The 22161-nt window shown below is 38.5% G+C and overlaps 2 protein-coding genes and 10 non-coding genes across 15 annotated transcripts in view; 11 read left to right on the top strand and 1 right to left on the bottom strand.

Moving 5' to 3' along the window:
- wdfy1 (WD repeat and FYVE domain containing 1) overlaps window positions 1-22161 on the top strand; it is a 1176431-nt gene that overhangs the window by 713773 nt on the left and 440497 nt on the right. The gene's annotated exons all lie outside the window — the stretch shown is intronic.
- LOC125783618 (U4 spliceosomal RNA) lies at window positions 702-842 on the top strand. Its single transcript, XR_007426341.1, has one exon. It is a non-coding gene; the product is annotated as a U4 spliceosomal RNA (small nuclear RNA).
- LOC111195508 (uncharacterized) lies at window positions 1621-8119 on the bottom strand. 2 transcript variants are annotated; one of them, XM_049467030.1, is made up of 6 exons: window positions 7858-8116; window positions 6160-6202; window positions 4456-5551; window positions 4212-4367; window positions 3804-3896; window positions 1621-3460 (listed from the first exon to the last, which is right to left on the bottom strand). In XM_049467030.1, exons 3-6 carry the CDS (start codon window positions 5539-5541, stop codon window positions 3134-3136), a joined length of 1662 nt encoding a protein of 553 aa, XP_049322987.1. In that variant the 5' UTR covers window positions 5542-5551; window positions 6160-6202; window positions 7858-8116; the 3' UTR covers window positions 1621-3133. The 2 variants fall into 2 exon arrangements, with proteins under 2 accessions (XP_049322987.1, XP_049322989.1); XM_049467032.1 differs by lacking the exon at window positions 3804-3896 and having other exon boundaries at window positions 7858-8119.
- On the top strand, window positions 9129-9269 carry LOC125783643 (U4 spliceosomal RNA). Its single transcript, XR_007426366.1, has one exon. It is a non-coding gene; the product is annotated as a U4 spliceosomal RNA (small nuclear RNA).
- Window positions 10587-10727, top strand: LOC125783617 (U4 spliceosomal RNA). The gene has a single exon (XR_007426340.1). It is a non-coding gene; the product is annotated as a U4 spliceosomal RNA (small nuclear RNA).
- Window positions 12042-12182, top strand: LOC125783616 (U4 spliceosomal RNA). The gene has a single exon (XR_007426339.1). It is a non-coding gene; the product is annotated as a U4 spliceosomal RNA (small nuclear RNA).
- On the top strand, window positions 13498-13638 carry LOC125783640 (U4 spliceosomal RNA). Its single transcript, XR_007426363.1, has one exon. It is a non-coding gene; the product is annotated as a U4 spliceosomal RNA (small nuclear RNA).
- LOC125783615 (U4 spliceosomal RNA) lies at window positions 14954-15094 on the top strand. Its single transcript, XR_007426338.1, has one exon. It is a non-coding gene; the product is annotated as a U4 spliceosomal RNA (small nuclear RNA).
- On the top strand, window positions 16410-16550 carry LOC125783614 (U4 spliceosomal RNA). The gene has a single exon (XR_007426337.1). It is a non-coding gene; the product is annotated as a U4 spliceosomal RNA (small nuclear RNA).
- LOC125783613 (U4 spliceosomal RNA) lies at window positions 17867-18007 on the top strand. Its single transcript, XR_007426336.1, has one exon. It is a non-coding gene; the product is annotated as a U4 spliceosomal RNA (small nuclear RNA).
- Window positions 19323-19463, top strand: LOC125783612 (U4 spliceosomal RNA). The gene has a single exon (XR_007426335.1). It is a non-coding gene; the product is annotated as a U4 spliceosomal RNA (small nuclear RNA).
- LOC125783610 (U4 spliceosomal RNA) lies at window positions 20780-20920 on the top strand. Its single transcript, XR_007426333.1, has one exon. It is a non-coding gene; the product is annotated as a U4 spliceosomal RNA (small nuclear RNA).

Raw genomic sequence — 22161 nt, 5'->3', positions numbered from 1 at the left:
CATGAAGGACATTCTCAGTGAAGTCACTTTTCATATCTATTTTAGAGACGGCTGCTCATATGAATTTGCGGGCAATTTCGTAGCTTATGAAATCAATCTAAGCTCTTGGCTTGCACGTTTTTCCCAATACTCTGGGAAGACGGCTTGAAATTACTTCACCCATGAAGTTGTCTAAAATACGTAACGACGCTGAGCACAACCTGTCATGAAAGTTCAGTAATCGTATTGGGTTCTTTGTTTCTTTTTATCAAAGTCTGAAAAGTTTTTGTCACTCTGGTTGTGGGCGGAGTAAGCGCGTGCTGTTTTTGTTCAAGGTTTTAATTACAGCCTTATCCAGTTGGTAAGAAAATAGATCCCTGGTTTAAGGTTACTTTATTCATGGCACATTTGCGAGCAGGTCCTTGGTTTGAGTCGTCACGACTGACGCAATGCATCCTGCTCTTATTGTAACCCCGCCCTTTACGATAGTACAATAGTACCCATTACGTTTGTTCTTATGTATTTACGTTAGATAACGGGGTATGTAAAGTGTACAGTGTTTGTTTGATTGTGCTGAGGTGCTGCTATGTTCTTAGAACGTTCGGTGGACTAGTATGTTGGTGTTTTGCCACTCAGAGGGTGTGTAACATTGACGCACTCGCAACCGTGAATGATATTCACAGTTAATCAGAGGCACATATCTAGCTCTGAGCTACGTGGGCATTCTTTCGCAGAGGCGATATCGTAGCCTATGAGGTTTATCCGAGGCGTGATTATTGCTGGTTGAAAACTTTACCCAATACCCCGCCAGGATGACTTGAAATACAGTCAGCCATGGCAATTTTTGATAGTCTCTATCGAGACTGACTTGATTGTGAATAATATAAGATTCATTGTTTTCTTGGTTTTACTTTATTTGTTCGTTTCGTCTTAGTGTTTGTTGAGTTTGATACGTGTGGACAGGCTTGCGGCATATTGCTTTTCAGTTGTGAGTTTCTGTCAGCAGTTGTTACAGGATGCTCTCGCGCTGGCTAAAGCGCGCAGAAGCTTAATTAAAAAAAAACGAAGTCACAAAACGTTAATATACTTAAAAAAAATAACAAAGTGACCTGTTAACAAACAAATATAATTTGAGATGGCCGTTGAACACTTTTAGTGGAGTTTTAAGGCAAATTCAGTTAACTTTCGAAAGGTATGGTACACTCAAAAAAAAAATTCTTTGAACCAACTTAATTTAATCATGGACAGTGGTTCCACACAAAGGAATTGTGTTTTTTAAACATGAAAATATAGTTTCAACTCTACAAAAAAATATGGAGTGAAAGAAACACAACTGAATTTTGACAATACAACTCAAAGTAGTAATGTTTGCCTAATCTAATTCAAGCTCTTTAAAGTAATTTATATAAGTAAGGTTCAATGAACAAACAGATATTTATTATGTTGAAGTAGATTTACTTGTGTTTATCTAACTCAAATAATTTTCTTTAGATCTACATAATGTGATTGTGGACAGTGGTTCCATCTAATTGAATTATGTTATCTCAACACAAAATTGTAAAATTCAAAGCAAATTACAGTTTAAGCATGTGATAAGCCTTAATGGTGTGGTGGTGCTGAAAAATAAACAGAGCAGACGTGTTACAAATGTACAAATCTGTATTTAGAAAAATTAGAAAAACATACAGAAAGTACAATACAACATTTTTACCTTCTGGTAAAAGTGAACACATTAAAGTGCAATATAAAGTCCATACTGTAAATGCAATACTTCAAAAATTTGTAGCATACATCCAGTGTCTCTGTACAACATTTAACAAATTAAAACAGAACAATCCAGCATACTTCACTAAAGAAAAACATTAACAAAAACAACCACTGCATTTTAAGGACCAAGGTTGATTCAACTGTATATCCATTCCATAACTTACATTATAATTTCCTCAAGTTTCCTACAGTGCTACACATCCAATATGTCAATTTCTAAAATGTAAATTATACAAATACCCCAAAACAATACATCACACTGAAAGTGCTTCAAGTGTGCACATTTTTAGCAATGCAGCATACATTTGAATAAAGTGCTTCAAATACATTAATATTTAGCTCTGTCTGTCAGCAAAACGCAACAAAAGTAACCTTAATAATTATAAAAACAACATAAGACTAGCACAATGCCACAAGCTTAATACTTCCGAAATCAAGATCATAAACTTAATACACCTTACATTATCAATTCAAATTTTCTAAAAGGGCAGTTTAACTTAAAATCACAAGGCTTGTTCTTTGAGGTATGTCTGATCAATATAAAGTTCAAATATGCATGTAGCATAGAGAGACAAGCTAGAGAGCTCATTATGTTTACTGTTCAGTACAAATCAGAAAAAAATAAATGTCAATTAATAAGTCAATCAATAAGTGTTAATCTAAAATCTGCCTAGTGCAATAAAAGAACTGAATATTTGTTTTTGTTTGATAATTTGAATAGAACAGGTTTTGGTTTTGGATATTTTAATGAGATATAAATAATCACCTCTATCATAAATGTAGAAACCATCGAATATTTTTTTTTCTAAATTCAGTCCACATAAAAGTGGATATTCTAAGAAGTGATTATCTAAAATCAGGTAAAATAAAAAAAAAACTGAAAGATACTTTTGCCTAGAAAGTTGACAGTGATGTATTAGATATATTTTAATGAGATATAAATATCAATTAACCCTGACAAAGGTGGTAACCATCAAATATTTGTGTTTGTTTTTGTATGAGTTATTTTTATATTTTAACGAGCTCTCACATAAATGTTGTAATCATCAAAATATTTGTCCTTCCAAATTTTAACAGCAGTAATGCCAGTAAGTACTACACATCCAAAATGGCTGTTCAAAATGTCTAGAATGTAAAATAAGTGTACTCCAAAGCAAAACATCACCCTGAAGGTGCCTCAAAAAAATGCTCCATTCTGATTGTGAAAAAAAATCAGATCTTGAAAGGTTTTAACCATGCAGCATATATTTAACTAAAGTTCTTTATCTAAATCTGTCAGCAAAATGCAACAGCAATATCCTCAATAATAATCCAGTACAAACTGTAGCATATAATTAGCACGTCACAAGCCTAATACTTCCGAAATTAAGACCATCATGAACTAACCCTACTCCAACTCACTGAAGAGCTTGGTTTTCAGAGCCTGAACTTTGTGTGACAGTTTGTTAGCATCTAGTTCCAGAAAGAGTTTCTGGATTACCTCAAAAGTGTACCTGAATTTGGGAGGGTAACTCAAGTTAAAGGCATAAGTTAATCCAAACAACAGTGCAATGGCAAGAGACACACTGGCAAGGTCTTCCAGAACCACAACACCTTCGATTACCACTCCAACATCTGCAGGATGGTCCATGACTTCAGCTCCCTCAACTCTGGTTGCAAAGATCCCCAAGACAGTCCCGTCAATTCCCAGCTGAATAGCGGCCACATCAGAAACCTACAGAAAAAGACAGATAAAAACAGAAATGATTAATTCATAGTACACCAATTTCCATATAAGTTTTGAAATACACTACATTGTCAAATTATCCAAATCATTGAACTCAGGCTCTAATCACTTCAATGGCCACAGGTGTATAAAAGCAGCAGCTAGTTATGCACACTGCTTCTACAAACATTAGTGAAAGGATGGGTCGATGCTCTCAGGAGCTCAGTGAACTCCAGCACTGTGGTACAGTTATAGGATGCAGCACCGGCCTTTCATCATCAAACACAAGGCAGGCGAGCAATTTTTTAAGCAATATAGTGGGTTTGACAAATAATTCAACACATTTACTAACCATATATTCACGAATGAGATCATCCGGCTCTTCATTCAAGTAGAGACACAGAGCTCTGAGGACTGATTCTCTTTTAACTTCAACGTAGTCACTCTAAGGACAGGAAGAGTAACCAATTAGTGTTTTGTGACAAAACCCTATTCCACTTTGCTAAACTACAAGCATTCTTAATTGTACTGGTCATAATGAGCATCCTTTTCTATGTTCCCTGTGCATTATATTTTGTCCTACCATATTCAGCCCAAAAAGTAATTTTTTAAAACTTTCCTGCTCATTTGACCTTAAACATTTGCAGCTTATATCTCTTCCTACACCATCTTTGTAACTGAATAGCCATTTCTGCATCTCCTCATATTGTCCACACACCTACTTCAAAGTTAAATTATATTTGAATGCAACAATCAGTACCTGTGCCATGGCCGTCACATGTTGCATGATCTTTCGTCCTTGGACTCCTCCTCTTTTGGCAAACACTTTGAGAAGTTTTGCAGAGTGAAGATCCAGCTTGGAAAAGAACCGCGTCAGAAGAGGGACGGTTGTAATCCGCTCAAATTCAGCGCTTACCTACAAACATATAGATGCACAGAATTTACACAAAATTTAATTTGTGATTGTGCCAAACATATTTATTCTGACACCTGCATTCACTTACCTCTTTTGTTCTAAAAAGAGCAGGCCATCTTGTCTTGAAGTCTGCGATAAGAGGCGATTCGTGGATAACTTCATGCCTTCTCAGTGCAAAGGTCTTGTCCATTAGCACTTTCAATGTCTGATCATTGTTCTTCTTTTTACCTTCTGAAAGAAGGTTCACTCTTACTCTCTCAAGACTCTCAGCAGTTTCGCCGCTTGGAAATGATGGACAGTAGTTTACTTCTGCTCTTCGTGGTTTCTTTACACCATATGCTGGGCTTGATTTTCCTTGCGGTTTATGTTTGAGTGAATTCACAGTGACCTCCATGCATCCAACATTTCTCAGTTTTGTTCTATAGTTGCCAAGTTTGTACTTCAGGCTAACCTTCCATCCACTGCATCCAGTTACTGAGCCTTGCTCTTTCAAGCAGGGGTGCTTTTTAATAAGTGCTTTTGCCACTTCCTCAAAGTCTGAATCAGTTGGATAAAGTTTGTACTTCACAATTTCTTCTGCAAGTCCATCTAAAATGGAAGATTTCAGTTTTGGTTCAGGGCTGAGGAATGTTCCACCTTCTTTGAAAGCTGTATTGGCATGTTGCAACTTGAGTTCACTGTCGTAAGAGAACCTGGGCACATCAAAGACAGAGGGCCATTGAGAAGATTTCAAGCTGCTTGCTGACTCTGAGGAAGACTCAAGTGAGGACTCGGACGATGCCCCTGATGTAGATGGAGGAGTTGACAATATGACTGTGTCAGAAGAGGAGGGTGAGGGAGAGAGAGCTGGAGAGAAGTTTGTACTGTGGGAAGCACCAAAATAGGGGGGAGGAGGGCTACCATCTTGGCACAGAGTAACATGGGTAGTTGGGGAAAACACAACCTTTACAGTGGCTTTGTCCTGGAGGTCTGATGGCGATGTAAGGTTCATGAATTCATGGTCAAAATCAGGATCCCTGAACTGCAGCCTAAAACTTCCAGGCAAATTACATTGCCTCTGAACTTCCTCCAAAAGTTCACTCATTGAATGTGGCACACCATCACGAAGAATTACACGCTGAGAGCTGTCTTCTCCAAGGATGACTCGTAGTCTGACTGAAGAAGCCACTGCCATTTGGACAACCCTGAACAAAATGGTAAAATATATATATAGTTTTGAAAGGTTTTCATTACACAACACAGTCAACAGTAACTGTCACACTTCCAAAACGTCTTTTCAACATGTGAACTCTACACATGCCTTCTAAAAGACATCATACAAAGGGAACCAACCATATACACTTCCAATGGATATATGTCAACTAAATCACCAAATTTAACAAAGAAAACATCCTTTGTTGGAGATTAATTTACCTCAAATGATCTGAAGTGTATTTATATGAGCAAAATAATCCCTTTCAGAAAAAAGCTTGGCACATGCACACAAATTACAACTAAAGGTGGTCAATTGAGCTTCCTCTGGACCAGAATGTGTTGCATGCATTCGACTTAAATGAATCAAAAGAGTGTTCCATATTTTAAAACTGCAGGGACAGTTTAAATAAGTGCAAGGGTAATGCTGGCTCCGACCATAATGCCTGTGCTGCAATTTGTTATGTTGCAATAAACGAGACCTGGAGGACACTGAAATTCCACAGTCTTTACATTCCCACATTTCTTCCAGGTTTCACAGTTAAGTGTGTCCAGTCAGTTCTTTCCAGTTAATCAATAGAAAGGAAAAAAAAATATTTACCACTGAAATGTGACACTCACACCAGGTTTATCCACTCAAACACCTGCAAACAGAAAAAAACAAGAAATGAATTTGAAGGCCTTTCATTCTATTAATACATAATTCACAGGCAATTTTATGAATTAATATAACTTAAAAGCCTTTACACGATTCATTTAAGTCACTTTAATTATTCATTTAAACATGTAATGGCCAAAATATGGTAAAAACCAGGACATTTTTAGGCAGTTTCCAGATTTTCTATTTTTTATTTTCAGACACATAAAATGAAATGTTTATATGGAAGAAGTGTTTTGGCAGGGTGTGTATCACGAGTGTCCTGCAGCGAAACACAAGCAGATGTGAACTGCACACACACCCTGTAACACGCTCTTTTGGCTCTAATTCGTCCTACAGAAAAACGGGTCCGCAATCCGGAGGGGCAGACGGCTCGAATGGTGTATAACATGTCCAAAATCGATCAAATATGGACGTACGAAAAACGCAAATATGAAAATTATTATTCATAACTATCATAAGCAAGGAATATTTCGCCCTAAATGTTTATTTCCTGAAAGGAGATACAGCTAATTCGGCTAGAGAACCGAAAAGCAGCGATTCTAAGCTTTAAAATAGCATATTGGGTGTCTATATTGAACCTTTAATTATTCATAAACACAGCCAGATATTAAACATTACATTTTCTGGCCCGGCGGCGGGCCAGGGCGTGATAAGAGGTTAAACATATCAATTTGCCATCCCCCGTAATTTTAAATTACATGTTACATATCAAAGTCACAAATCATTGTGTACAGAACCTTCTTTCTTATTAATGCTAATGTTGCAGTGAAATTACTTTGTTTTTAAAAGCGCCAAAAGGAAAAGCAAGGACTTATCTTAAGACTTTAACTATGCTTAACTTAACATCTTATCTACTGAACAAGACACAACACGTCCTAGCTGTACTTGCATATACCACATGTTTTTAGCTCCACACCTAATAATGTGAAACAGTCCCAATCTAACATTAAACACGTTCAGACATGTTCTTAACCTCTTATAAAGAGCTAAATGACATGTAGCTAGCTAGCGCTAATATAATATATAGCGCTAACCTTCTTACCACACAACACTGACTACACATTCAATAACCCTACGTATAACTAGAGAATCCGCTAAAATATGTCTCGGGCTCCCCTAACCTTTAAGATACCGTATTTTTCGCTCGGATGCGTCGCTTGGCCGCGGGAAGCCGGAGTCCCTAAGCCGTGGGGAGGCCGGCATTGCCCGGCCGCGCTGAGAGCGGCGTCGCGTATAGCGCTAGCATTAGCATAGTGGTGCAGAATCTACATTTATTCAGAGACCTTATTACCACACAAATCTCACTACACATGAAATCCGTAGCGAATCCACGGAAATATGTCTCGGGCAACCCTAACCTGCATCCATATTATATTTATGATATTAAAAATATACGAAACAAAGCCAGAATAACGATATTCTCATCGCTAGCTAAGCTAAGCTAACGCTACCTCCGTTAGCACTAAGTTACCTTTAGAATGAAAGTTTAAAGTAAGTACAAATCACAACCATTAAACGTCATTCATGTCGTTAAACCAACTTACAGGTGGTAAGGCAGTACCACAACATAAAACGGCCCAGTTGGTGTGTAATTACACAAGCAAATGTGGATTTTTTAAATATTTCGCATTAACCTACCTGAGACGCCATTAAAACCAAAATATTCGCGCCGCGAAGAAACGCCCTTTCCGTTGCGTCATATCCGGCCTCATCCACCTGAAGTAATTACATCGAGTAGATTCAAAGGGAAAAAGCAATTGCATTAAGTTATGAGCACAATACATAGTCAAGTATAATGAAAAGCATGTTTATTTGAGTTAAAGAAACACTATGCATTTATGTTTAGATGCAAAACATAATTAACATGAGTCATACCAGCATTTTTTAGTTATATAAAACCAACAGCTATTCAAAACCCTTTTTTTGAGTGTATTACATTACTATTATTTACAGCTGCTACAAACTTTCATTGTTCACAATTTTTGGTTGTTTTTGGTTATTTTGTGGAGCTGAAAAACGAAGGTCCACAGCCAAAGTAAAAATTAATTTCCAAAAATGATCTAATTTTGCACGGAGCTATTAATTAGTCTACATGCAGGTAGTACTACTACGGCATGCCAATAAGCAGTGGGCTACTACACGTTCTTTTACACTAGTAGGATGTAATCCAGCGTATCAGATTTAACGTTACCGCGATCAAATGGCAACCATGAAGGACATTCTCAGTGAAGTCACTTTTCATATCTATTTTAGAGACGGCTGCTCATATGAATTTGCGGGCAATTTCGTAGCTTATGAAATCAATCTAAGCTCTTGGCTTGCACGTTTTTCCCAATACTCTGGGAAGACGGCTTGAAATTACTTCACCCATGAAGTTGTCTAAAATACGTAACGACGCTGAGCACAACCTGTCATGAAAGTTCAGTAATCGTATTGGGTTCTTTGTTTCTTTTTATCAAAGTCTGAAAAGTTTTTGTCACTCTGGTTGTGGGCGGAGTAAGCGCGTGCTGTTTTTGTTCAAGGTTTTAATTACAGCCTTATCCAGTTGGTAAGAAAATAGATCCCTGGTTTAAGGTTACTTTATTCATGGCACATTTGCGAGCAGGTCCTTGGTTTGAGTCGTCACGACTGACGCAATGCATCCTGCTCTTATTGTAACCCCGCCCTTTACGATAGTACAATAGTACCCATTACGTTTGTTCTTATGTATTTACGTTAGATAACGGGGTATGTAAAGTGTACAGTGTTTGTTTGATTGTGCTGAGGTGCTGCTATGTTCTTAGAACGTTCGGTGGACTAGTATGTTGGTGTTTTGCCACTCAGAGGGTGTGTAACATTGACGCACTCGCAACCGTGAATGATATTCACAGTTAATCAGAGGCACATATCTAGCTCTGAGCTACGTGGGCATTCATTCGCAGAGGCGATATCGTAGCCTATGAGGTTTATCCGAGGCGTGATTATTGCTGGTTGAAAACTTTACCCAATACCCCGCCAGGATGACTTGAAATACAGTCAGCCATGGCAATTTTTGATAGTCTCTATCGAGACAGACTTGATTGTGAATAATATAAGATTCATTGTTTTCTTGGTTTTACTTTATTTGTTCGTTTCGTCTTAGTGTTTGTTGAGTTTGATACGTGTGGACAGGCTTGCGGCATATTGCTTTTCAGTTGTGAGTTTCTGTCAGCAGTTGTTACAGGATGCTCTCGCGCTGGCTAAAGCGCGCAGAAGCTTAATTAAAAAAAAACGAAGTCACAAAACGTTAATATACTTAAAAAAAAAAATAACAAAGTGACCTGTTAACAAACAAATATAATTTGAGATGGCCGTTGAACACTTTTAGTGGAGTTTTAAGGCAAATTCAGTTAACTTTCGAAAGGTATGGTATTACATTACTATTATTTACAGCTGCTACAAACTTTCATTGTTCACAATTTTTGGTTGTTTTTGGTTATTTTGTGGAGCTGAAAAACGAAGGTCCACAGCCAAAGTAAAAATTAATTTCCAAAAATGATCTAATTTTGCACGGAGCTATTAATTAGTCTACATGCAGGTAGTACTACTACGGCTTGCCAATAAGCAGTGGGCTACTACACGTTCTTTTACACTTGTAGAATGTAATCCAGCGTATCAGATTTAACGTTACAGCGATCAAATGGCAACCATGAAGGACATTCTCAGTGAAGTCACTTTTCATATCTATTTTAGAGACGGCTGCTCATATGAATTTGCGGGCAATTTCGTAGCTTATGAAATCAATCTAAGCTCTTGGCTTGCACGTTTTTCCCAATACTCTGGGAAGACGGCTTGAAATTACTTCACCCATGAAGTTGTCTAAAATACGTAACGACGCTGAGCACAACCTGTCATGAAAGTTCAGTAATCGTATTGGGTTCTTTGTTTCTTTTTATCAAAGTCTGAAAAGTTTTTGTCACTCTGGTTGTGGGCGGAGTAAGCGCGTGCTGTTTTTGTTCAAGGTTTTAATTACAGCCTTATCCAGTTGGTAAGAAAATAGATCCCTGGTTTAAGGTTACTTTATTCATGGCACATTTGCGAGCAGGTCCTTGGTTTGAGTCGTCACGACTGACGCAATGCATCCTGCTCTTATTGTAACCCCGCCCTTTACGATAGTACAATAGTACCCATTACGTTTGTTCTTATGTATTTACGTTAGATAACGGGGTATGTAAAGTGTACAGTGTTTGTTTGATTGTGCTGAGGTGCTGCTATGTTCTTAGAACGTTCGGTGGACTAGTATGTTGGTGTTTTGCCACTCAGAGGGTGTGTAACATTGACGCACTCGCAACCGTGAATGATATTCACAGTTAATCAGAGGCACATATCTAGCTCTGAGCTACGTGGGCATTCTTTCGCAGAGGCGATATCGTAGCCTATGAGGTTTATCCGAGGCGTGATTATTGCTGGTTGAAAACTTTACCCAATACCCCGCCAGGATGACTTGAAATACAGTCAGCCATGGCAATTTTTGATAGTCTCTATCGAGACTGACTTGATTGTGAATAATATAAGATTCATTGTTTTCTTGGTTTTACTTTATTTGTTCGTTTCGTCTTAGTGTTTGTTGAGTTTGATACGTGTGGACAGGCTTGCGGCATATTGCTTTTCAGTTGTGAGTTTCTGTCAGCAGTTGTTACAGGATGCTCTTGCGCTGGCTAAAGCGCGCAGAAGCTTAATAAAAAAAACGAAGTCACAAAACGTTAATATACTTAAAAAAAAAATAACAAAGTGACCTGTTAACAAACAAATATAATTTGAGATGGCCGTTGAACACTTTTAGTGGAGTTTTAAGGCGAATTCAGTTAACTTTCGAAAGGTATGGTATTACATTACTATTATTTACAGCTGCTACAAACTTTCATTGTTCACAATTTTTGGTTGTTTTTGTTTATTTTGTGGAGCTGAAAAACGAAGGTCCACAGCCAAAGTAAAAATTAATTTCCAAAAATGATCTAATTTTGCACGGAGCTATTAATTAGTCTACATGCAGGTAGTACTACTACGGCTTGCCAATAAGCAGTGGGCTACTACACGTTCTTTTACACTAGTAGGATGTAATCCAGCGTATCAGATTTAACGGTACCGCGATCAAATGGCAACCATGAAGGACATTCTCAGTGAAGTCACTTTTCATATCTATTTTAGAGACGGCTGCTCATATGAATTTGCGGGCAATTTCGTAGCTTATGAAATCAATCTAAGCTCTTGGCTTGCACGTTTTTCCCAATACTCTGGGAAGACGGCTTGAAATTACTTCACCCATGAAGTTGTCTAAAATACGTAACGACGCTGAGCACAACCTGTCATGAAAGTTCAGTAATCGTATTGGGTTCTTTGTTTCTTTTTATCAAAGTCTGAAAAGTTTTTGTCACTCTGGTTGTGGGCGGAGTAAGCGCGTGCTGTTTTTGTTCAAGGTTTTAATTACAGCCTTATCCAGTTGGTAAGAAAATAGATCCCTGGTTTAAGGTTACTTTATTCATGGCACATTTGCGAGCAGGTCCTTGGTTTGAGTCGTCACGACTGACGCAATGCATCCTGCTCTTATTGTAATCCCGCCCTTTACGATAGTACAATAGTACCCATTACGTTTGTTCTTATGTATTTACGTTAGATAACGGGGTATGTAAAGTGTACAGTGTTTGTTTGATTGTGCTGAGGTGCTGCTATGTTCTTAGAACGTTCGGTGGACTAGTATGTTGGTGTTTTGCCACTCAGAGGGTGTGTAACATTGACGCACTCGCAACCGTGAATGATATTCACAGTTAATCAGAGGCACATATCTAGCTCTGAGCTACGTGGGCATTCTTTCGCAGAGGCGATATCGTAGCCTATGAGGTTTATCCGAGGCGTGATTATTGCTGGTTGAAAACTTTACCCAATACCCCGCCAGGATGACTTGAAATACAGTCAGCCATGGCAATTTTTGATAGTCTCTATCGAGACTGACTTGATTGTGAATAATATAAGATTCATTGTTTTCTTGGTTTTACTTTATTTGTTCGTTTCGTCTTAGTGTTTGTTGAGTTTGATACGTGTGGACAGGCTTGCGGCATATTGCTTTTCAGTTGTGAGTTTCTGTCAGCAGTTGTTACAGGATGCTCTTGCGCTGGCTAAAGCGCGCAGAAGCTTAATAAAAAAAAAACGAAGTCACAAAACGTTAATATACTTAAAAAAAAATAACAAAGTGACCTGTTAACAAACAAATATAATTTGAGATGTCCGTTGAACACTTTTAGTGGAGTTTTAAGGCGAATTCAGTTAACTTTCGAAAGGTATGGTATTACATTACTATTATTTACAGCTGCTACAAACTTTCATTGTTCACAATTTTTGGTTGTTTTTGTTTATTTTGTGGAGCTGAAAAACGAAGGTCCACAGCCAAAGTAAAAATTAATTTCCAAAAATGATCTAATTTTGCACGGAGCTATTAATTAGTCTACATGCAGGTAGTACTACTACGGCTTGCCAATAAGCAGTGGGCTACTACACGTTCTTTTACACTAGTAGGATGTAATCCAGCGTATCAGATTTAACGTTACCGCGATCAAATGGCAACCATGAAGGACATTCTCAGTGAAGTCACTTTTCATATCTATTTTAGAGACGGCTGCTCATATGAATTTGCGGGCAATTTCGTAGCTTATGAAATCAATCTAAGCTCTTGGCTTGCACGTTTTTCCCAATACTCTGGGAAGACGGCTTGAAATTACTTCACCCATGAAGTTGTCTAAAATACGTAACGACGCTGAGCACAACCTGTCATGAAAGTTCAGTAATCGTATTGGGTTCTTTGTTTCTTTTTATCAAAGTCTGAAAAGTTTTTGTCACTCTGGTTGTGGGCGGAGTAAGCGCGTGCTGTTTTTGTTCAAGGTTTTAATTACAGCCTTATCCAGTTGGTAAGAAAATAGATCCCTGGTTTAAGGTTACTTTATTCATGGCACATTTGCGAGCAGGTCCTTGGTTTGAGTCGTCACGACTGACGCAATGCATCCTGCTCTTATTGTAACCCCGCCCTTTACGATAGTACAATAGTACCCATTACGTTTGTTCTTATGTATTTACGTTAGATAACGGGGTATGTAAAGTGTACAGTGTTTGTTTGATTGTGCTGAGGTGCTGCTATGTTCTTAGAACGTTCGGTGGACTAGTATGTTGGTGTTTTGCCACTCAGAGGGTGTGTAACATTGACGCACTCGCAACCGTGAATGATATTCACAGTTAATCAGAGGCACATATCTAGCTCTGAGCTACGTGGGCATTCTTTCGCAGAGGCGATATCGTAGCCTATGAGGTTTTTCCGAGGCGTGATTATTGCTGGTTGAAAACTTTACCCAATACCCCGCCAGGATGACTTGAAATACAGTCAGCCATGGCAATTTTTGATAGTCTCTATCGAGACTGACTTGATTGTGAATAATATAAGATTCATTGTTTTCTTGGTTTTACTTTATTTGTTCGTTTCGTCTTAGTGTTTGTTGAGTTTGATACGTGTGGACAGGCTTGCGGCATATTGCTTTTCAGTTGTGAGTTTCTGTCAGCAGTTGTTACAGGATGCTCTTGCGCTGGCTAAAGCGCGCAGAAGCTTAATAAAAAAAAACGAAGTCACAAAACGTTAATATACTTAAAAAAAAAATAACAAAGTGACCTGTTAACAAACAAATATAATTTGAGATGGCCGTTGAACACTTTTAGTGGAGTTTTAAGGCGAATTCAGTTAACTTTCGAAAGGTATGGTATTACATTACTATTATTTACAGCTGCTACAAACTTTCATTGTTCACAATTTTTGGTTGTTTTTGTTTATTTTGTGGAGCTGAAAAACGAAGGTCCACAGCCAAAGTAAAAATTAATTTCCAAAAATGATCTAATTTTGCACGGAGCTATTAATTAGTCTACATGCAGGTAGTACTACTACGGCTTGCCAATAAGCAGTGGGCTACTACACGTTCTTTTACACTAGTAGGATGTAATCCAGCGTATCAGATTTAACGTTACCGCGATCAAATGGCAACCATGAAGGACATTCTCAGTGAAGTCACTTTTCATATCTATTTTAGAGACGGCTGCTCATATGAATTTGCGGGCAATTTCGTAGCTTATGAAATCAATCTAAGCTCTTGGCTTGCACGTTTTTCCCAATACTCTGGGAAGACGGCTTGAAATTACTTCACCCATGAAGTTGTCTAAAATACGTAACGACGCTGAGCACAACCTGTCATGAAAGTTCAGTAATCGTATTGGGTTCTTTGTTTCTTTTTATCAAAGTCTGAAAAGTTTTTGTCACTCTGGTTGTGGGCGGAGTAAGCGCGTGCTGTTTTTGTTCAAGGTTTTAATTACAGCCTTATCCAGTTGGTAAGAAAATAGATCCCTGGTTTAAGGTTACTTTATTCATGGCACATTTGCGAGCAGGTCCTTGGTTTGAGTCGTCACGACTGACGCAATGCATCCTGCTCTTATTGTAATCCCGCCCTTTACGATAGTACAATAGTACCCATTACGTTTGTTCTTATGTATTTACGTTAGATAACGGGGTATGTAAAGTGTACAGTGTTTGTTTGATTGTGCTGAGGTGCTGCTATGTTCTTAGAACGTTCGGTGGACTAGTATGTTGGTGTTTTGCCACTCAGAGGGTGTGTAACATTGACGCACTCGCAACCGTGAATGATATTCACAGTTAATCAGAGGCACATATCTAGCTCTGAGCTACGTGGGCATTCTTTCGCAGAGGCGATATCGTAGCCTATGAGGTTTATCCGAGGCGTGATTATTGCTGGTTGAAAACTTTACCCAATACCCCGCCAGGATGACTTGAAATACAGTCAGCCATGGCAATTTTTGATAGTCTCTATCGAGACTGACTTGATTGTGAATAATATAAGATTCATTGTTTTCTTGGTTTTACTTTATTTGTTCGTTTCGTCTTAGTGTTTGTTGAGTTTGATACGTGTGGACAGGCTTGCGGCATATTGCTTTTCAGTTGTGAGTTTCTGTCAGCAGTTGTTACAGGATGCTCTTGCGCTGGCTAAAGCGCGCAGAAGCTTAATAAAAAAAAAACGAAGTCACAAAACGTTAATATACTTAAAAAAAAATAACAAAGTGACCTGTTAACAAACAAATATAATTTGAGATGGCCGTTGAACACTTTTAGTGGAGTTTTAAGGCGAATTCAGTTAACTTTCGAAAGGTATGGTATTACATTACTATTATTTACAGCTGCTACAAACTTTCATTGTTCACAATTTTTGGTTGTTTTTGTTTATTTTGTGGAGCTGAAAAACGAAGGTCCACAGCCAAAGTAAAAATTAATTTCCAAAAATGATCTAATTTTGCACGGAGCTATTAATTAGTCTACATGCAGGTAGTACTACTACGGCTTGCCAATAAGCAGTGGGCTACTACACGTTCTTTTACACTAGTAGGATGTAATCCAGCGTATCAGATTTAACGTTACCGCGATCAAATGGCAACCATGAAGGACATTCTCAGTGAAGTCACTTTTCATATCTATTTTAGAGACGGCTGCTCATATGAATTTGCGGGCAATTTCGTAGCTTATGAAATCAATCTAAGCTCTTGGCTTGCACGTTTTTCCCAATACTCTGGGAAGACGGCTTGAAATTACTTCACCCATGAAGTTGTCTAAAATACGTAACGACGCTGAGCACAACCTGTCATGAAAGTTCAGTAATCGTATTGGGTTCTTTGTTTCTTTTTATCAAAGTCTGAAAAGTTTTTGTTACTCTGGTTGTGGGCGGAGTAAGCGCGTGCTGTTTTTGTTCAAGGTTTTAATTACAGCCTTATCCAGTTGGTAAGAAAATAGATCCCTGGTTTAAGGTTACTTTATTCATGGCACATTTGCGAGCAGGTCCTTGGTTTGAGTCGTCACGACTGACGCAATGCATCCTGCTCTTATTGTAATCCCGCCCTTTACGATAGTACAATAGTACCCATTACGTTTGTTCTTATGTATTTACGTTAGATAACGGGGTATGTAAAGTGTACAGTGTTTGTTTGATTGTGCTGAGGTGCTGCTATGTTCTTAGAACGTTCGGTGGACTAGTATGTTGGTGTTTTGCCACTCAGAGGGTGTGTAACATTGACGCACTCGCAACCGTGAATGATATTCACAGTTAATCAGAGGCACATATCTAGCTCTGAGCTACGTGGGCATTCTTTCGCAGAGGCGATATCGTAGCCTATGAGGTTTATCCGAGGCGTGATTATTGCTGGTTGAAAACTTTACCCAATACCCCGCCAGGATGACTTGAAATACAGTCAGCCATGGCAATTTTTGATAGTCTCTATCGAGACTGACTTGATTGTGAATAATGTAAGATTCATTGTTTTCTTGGTTTTACTTTATTTGTTCGTTTCGTCTTAGTGTTTGTTGAGTTTGATACGTGTGGACAGGCTTGCGGCATATTGCTTTTCAGTTGTGAGTTTCTGTCAGCAGTTGTTACAGGATGCTCTCGCGCTGGCTAAAGCGCGCAGAAGCTTAATTAAACAAAAACGAAGGCACAAAACGTTAATACTACTTAAAAAAAAATAACAAAGTGACCTGTTAACAAACAAATATAATTTGAGATGGCCTTTGAACACTTTTAGTGGAGTTTTAAGGCGAATTCAGTTAACTTTCGAAAGGTATGGTATTACATTACTATTATTTACAGCTGCTACAAACTTTCATTGTTCACATTTTTTGGTTGTTTTTGGTTATTTTGTGTAGCTGAAAAACGAAGGTCCACAGCCTAAGTAAAAATTAATTTCCAAAAATGATCTAATTTTGCACGGAGCTATTAATTAGTCTACATGCAGGTAGTACTACTACGGCATGCCAATAAGCAGTGGGCTACTACACGTTCTTTTACACTAGTAGGATGTAATCCAGCGTATCAGATTTAATGTTACCGCGATCAAATGGCAACCATGAAGGACATTCTCAGTGAAGTCACTTTTCATATCTATTTTAGAGACGGCTGCTCATATGAATTTGCGGGCAATTTCGTAGCTTATGAAATCAATCTAAGCTCTTGGCTTGCACGTTTTTCCCAATACTCTGGGAAGACGGCTTGAAATTACTTCACCCATGAAGTTGTCTAAAATACGTAACGACGCTGAGCACAACCTGTCATGAAAGTTCAGTAATCGTATTGGGTTCTTTGTTTCTTTTTATCAAAGTCTGAAAAGTTTTTGTCACTCTGGTTGTGGGCGGAGTAAGCGCGTGCTGTTTTTGTTCAAGGTTTTAATTACAGCCTTATCCAGTTGGTAAGAAAATAGATCCCTGGTTTAAGGTTACTTTATTCATGGCACATTTGCGAGCAGGTCCTTGGTTTGAGTCGTCACGACTGACGCAATGCATCCTGCTCTTATTGTAACCCCGCCCTTTACGATAGTACAATAGTACCCATTACGTTTGTTCTTATGTATTTACGTTAGATAACGGGGTATGTAAAGTGTACAGTGTTTGTTTGATTGTGCTGAGGTGCTGCTATGTTCTTAGAACGTTCGGTGGACTAGTATGTTGGTGTTTTGCCACTCAGAGGGTGTGTAACATTGACGCACTCGCAACCGTGAATGATATTCACAGTTAATCAGAGGCACATATCTAGCTCTGAGCTACGTGGGCATTCTTTCGCAGAGGCGATATCGTAGCCTATGAGGTTTATCCGAGGCGTGATTATTGCTGGTTGAAAACTTTACCCAATACCCCGCCAGGATGACTTGAAATACAGTCAGCCATGGCAATTTTTGATAGTCTCTATCGAGACTGACTTGATTGTGAATAATATAAGATTCATTGTTTTCTTGGTTTTACTTTATTTGTTCGTTTCGTCTTAGTGTTTGTTGAGTTTGATACGTGTGGACAGGCTTGCGGCATATTGCTTTTCAGTTGTGAGTTTCTGTCAGCAGTTGTTACAGGATGCTCTCGCGCTGGCTAAAGCGCGCAGAAGCTTAATTAAAAAAAAACGAAGTCACAAAACGTTAATATACTTAAAAAAAAATAACAAAGTGACCTGTTAACAAACAAATATAATTTGAGATGGCCGTTGAACACTTTTAGTGGAGTTTTAAGGCAAATTCAGTTAACTTTCGAAAGGTATGGTATTACATTACTATTATTTACAGCTGCTACAAACTTTCATTGTTCACAATTTTTGGTTGTTTTTGGTTATTTTGTGGAGCTGAAAAACGAAGGTCCACAGCCAAAGTAAAAATTAATTTCCAAAAATGATCTAATTTTGCACGGAGCTATTAATTAGTCTACATGCAGGTAGTACTACTACGGCTTGCCAATAAGCAGTGGGCTACTACACGTTCTTTTACACTAGTAGGATGTAATCCAGCGTATCAGATTTAACGTTACAGCGATCAAATGGCAACCATGAAGGACATTCTCAGTGAAGTCACTTTTCATATCTATTTTAGAGACGGCTGCTCATATGAATTTGCGGGCAATTTCGTAGCTTATGAAATCAATCTAAGCTCTTGGCTTGCACGTTTTTCCCAATACTCTGGGAAGACGGCTTGAAATTACTTCACCCATGAAGTTGTCTAAAATACGTAACGACGCTGAGCACAACCTGTCATGAAAGTTCAGTAATCGTATTGGGTTCTTTGTTTCTTTTTATCAAAGTCTGAAAAGTTTTTGTCACTCTGGTTGTGGGCGGAGTAAGCGCGTGCTGTTTTTGTTCAAGGTTTTAATTACAGCCTTATCCAGTTGGTAAGAAAATAGATCCCTGGTTTAAGGTTACTTTATTCATGGCACATTTGCGAGCAGGTCCTTGGTTTGAGTCGTCACGACTGACGCAATGCATCCTGCTCTTATTGTAATCCCGCCCTTTACGATAGTACAATAGTACCCATTACGTTTGTTCTTATGTATTTACGTTAGATAACGGGGTATGTAAAGTGTACAGTGTTTGTTTGATTGTGCTGAGGTGCTGCTATGTTCTTAGAACGTTCGGTGGACTAGTATGTTGGTGTTTTGCCACTCAGAGGGTGTGTAACATTGACGCACTCGCAACCGTGAATGATATTCACAGTTAATCAGAGGCACATATCTAGCTCTGAGCTACGTGGGCATTCTTTCGCAGAGGCGATATCGTAGCCTATGAGGTTTATCCGAGGCGTGATTATTGCTGGTTGAAAACTTTACCCAATACCCCGCCAGGATGACTTGAAATACAGTCAGCCATGGCAATTTTTGATAGTCTCTATCGAGACTGACTTGATTGTGAATAATATAAGATTCATTGTTTTCTTGGTTTTACTTTATTTGTTCGTTTCGTCTTAGTGTTTGTTGAGTTTGATACGTGTGGACAGGCTTGCGGCATATTGCTTTTCAGTTGTGAGTTTCTGTCAGCAGTTGTTACAGGATGCTCTCGCGCTGGCTAAAGCGCGCAGAAGCTTAATTAAAAAAAAACGAAGTCACAAAACGTTAATATACTTAAAAAAAAATAACAAAGTGACCTGTTAACAAACAAATATAATTTGAGATGGCCGTTGAACACTTTTAGTGGAGTTTTAAGGCAAATTCAGTTAACTTTCGAAAGGTATGGTATTACATTACTATTATTTACAGCTGCTACAAACTTTCATTGTTCACAATTTTTGGATGTTTTTGTTTATTTTGTGGAGCTGAAAAACGAAGGTCCACAGCCAAAGTAAAAATTAATTTCCAAAAATGATCTAATTTTGCACGGAGCTATTAATTAGTCTACATGCAGGTAGTACTACTACGGCTTGCCAATAAGCAGTGGGCTACTACACGTTCTTTTACACTAGTAGGATGTAATCCAGCGTATCAGATTTAACGTTACAGCGATCAAATGGCAACCATGAAGGACATTCTCAGTGAAGTCACTTTTCATATCTATTTTAGAGACGGCTGCTCATATGAATTTGCGGGCAATTTCGTAGCTTATGAAATCAATCTAAGCTCTTGGCTTGCACGTTTTTCCCAATACTCTGGGAAGACGGCTTGAAATTACTTCACCCATGAAGTTGTCTAAAATACGTAACGACGCTGAGCACAACCTGTCATGAAAGTTCAGTAATCGTATTGGGTTCTTTGTTTCTTTTTATCAAAGTCTGAAAAGTTTTTGTCACTCTGGTTGTGGGCGGAGTAAGCGCGTGCTGTTTTTGTTCAAGGTTTTAATTACAGCCTTATCCAGTTTTTTAAGAAAATAGATCCCTGGTTTAAGGTTACTTTATTCATGGCACATTTGCGAGCAGGTCCTTGGTTTGAGTCGTCACGACTGACGCAATGCATCCTGCTCTTATTGTAACCCCGCCCTTTACGATAGTACAATAGTACCCATTACGTTTGTTCTTATGTATTTACGTTAGATAACGGGGTATGTAAAGTGTACAGTGTTTGTTTGATTGTGCTGAGGTGCTGCTATGTTCTTAGAACGTTCGGTGGACTAGTATGTTGGTGTTTTGCCACTCAGAGGGTGTGTAACATTGACGCACTCGCAACCGTGAATGATATTCACAGTTAATCAGAGGCACATATCTAGCTCTGAGCTACGTGGGCATTCTTTCGCAGAGGCGATATCGTAGCCTATGAGGTTTATCCGAGGCGTGATTATTGCTGGTTGAAAACTTTACCCAATACCCCGCCAGGATGACTTGAAATACAGTCAGCCATGGCAATTTTTGATAGTCTCTATCGAGACTGACTTGATTGTGAATAATATAAGATTCATTGTTTTCTTGGTTTTACTTTATTTGTTCGTTTCGTCTTAGTGTTTGTTGAGTTTGATACGTGTGGACAGGCTTGCGGCATATTGCTTTTCAGTTGTGAGTTTCTGTCAGCAGTTGTTACAGGATGCTCTCGCGCTGGCTAAAGCGCGCAGAAGCTTAATTAAACAAAAACGAAGGCACAAAACGTTAATACTACTTAAAAAAAAATAACAAAGTGACCTGTTAACAAACAAATATAATTTGAGATGGCCTTTGAACACTTTTAGTGGAGTTTTAAGGCGAATTCAGTTAACTTTCGAAAGGTATGGTATTACATTACTATTATTTACAGCTGCTACAAACTTTCATTGTTAACATTTTTTGGTTGTTTTTGGTTATTTTGTGTAGCTGAAAAACGAAGGTCCACAGCCTAAGTAAAAATTAATTTCCAAAAATGATCTAATTTTGCACGGAGCTATTAATTAGTCTACATGCAGGTAGTACTACTACGGCATGCCAATAAGCAGTGGGCTACTACACGTTCTTTTACACTAGTAGGATGTAATCCAGCGTATCAGATTTAATGTTACCGCGATCAAATGGCAACCATGAAGGACATTCTCAGTGAAGTCACTTTTCATATCTATTTTAGAGACGGCTGCTCATATGAATTTGCGGGCAATTTCGTAGCTTATGAAATCAATCTAAGCTCTTGGCTTGCACGTTTTTCCCAATACTCTGGGAAGACGGCTTGAAATTACTTCACCCATGAAGTTGTCTAAAATACGTAACGACGCTGAGCACAACCTGTCATGAAAGTTCAGTAATCGTATTGGGTTCTTTGTTTCTTTTTATCAAAGTCTGAAAAGTTTTTGTCACTCTGGTTGTGGGCGGAGTAAGCGCGTGCTGTTTTTGTTCAAGGTTTTAATTACAGCCTTATCCAGTTGGTAAGAAAATAGATCCCTGGTTTAAGGTTACTTTATTCATGGCACATTTGCGAGCAGGTCCTTGGTTTGAGTCGTCACGACTGACGCAATGCATCCTGCTCTTATTGTAACCCCGCCCTTTACGATAGTACAATAGTACCCATTACGTTTGTTCTTATGTATTTACGTTAGATAACGGGGTATGTAAAGTGTACAGTGTTTGTTTGATTGTGCTGAGGTGCTGCTATGTTCTTAGAACGTTCGGTGGACTAGTATGTTGGTGTTTTGCCACTCAGAGGGTGTGTAA

Source organism: Astyanax mexicanus, chromosome 18 (genome assembly GCF_023375975.1).
Source record: "Astyanax mexicanus isolate ESR-SI-001 chromosome 18, AstMex3_surface, whole genome shotgun sequence".
NCBI classification, from domain to species: domain Eukaryota; kingdom Metazoa; phylum Chordata; class Actinopteri; order Characiformes; family Acestrorhamphidae; genus Astyanax; species Astyanax mexicanus.
This window is presented reverse-complemented; position numbering and strand designations above follow the sequence as displayed.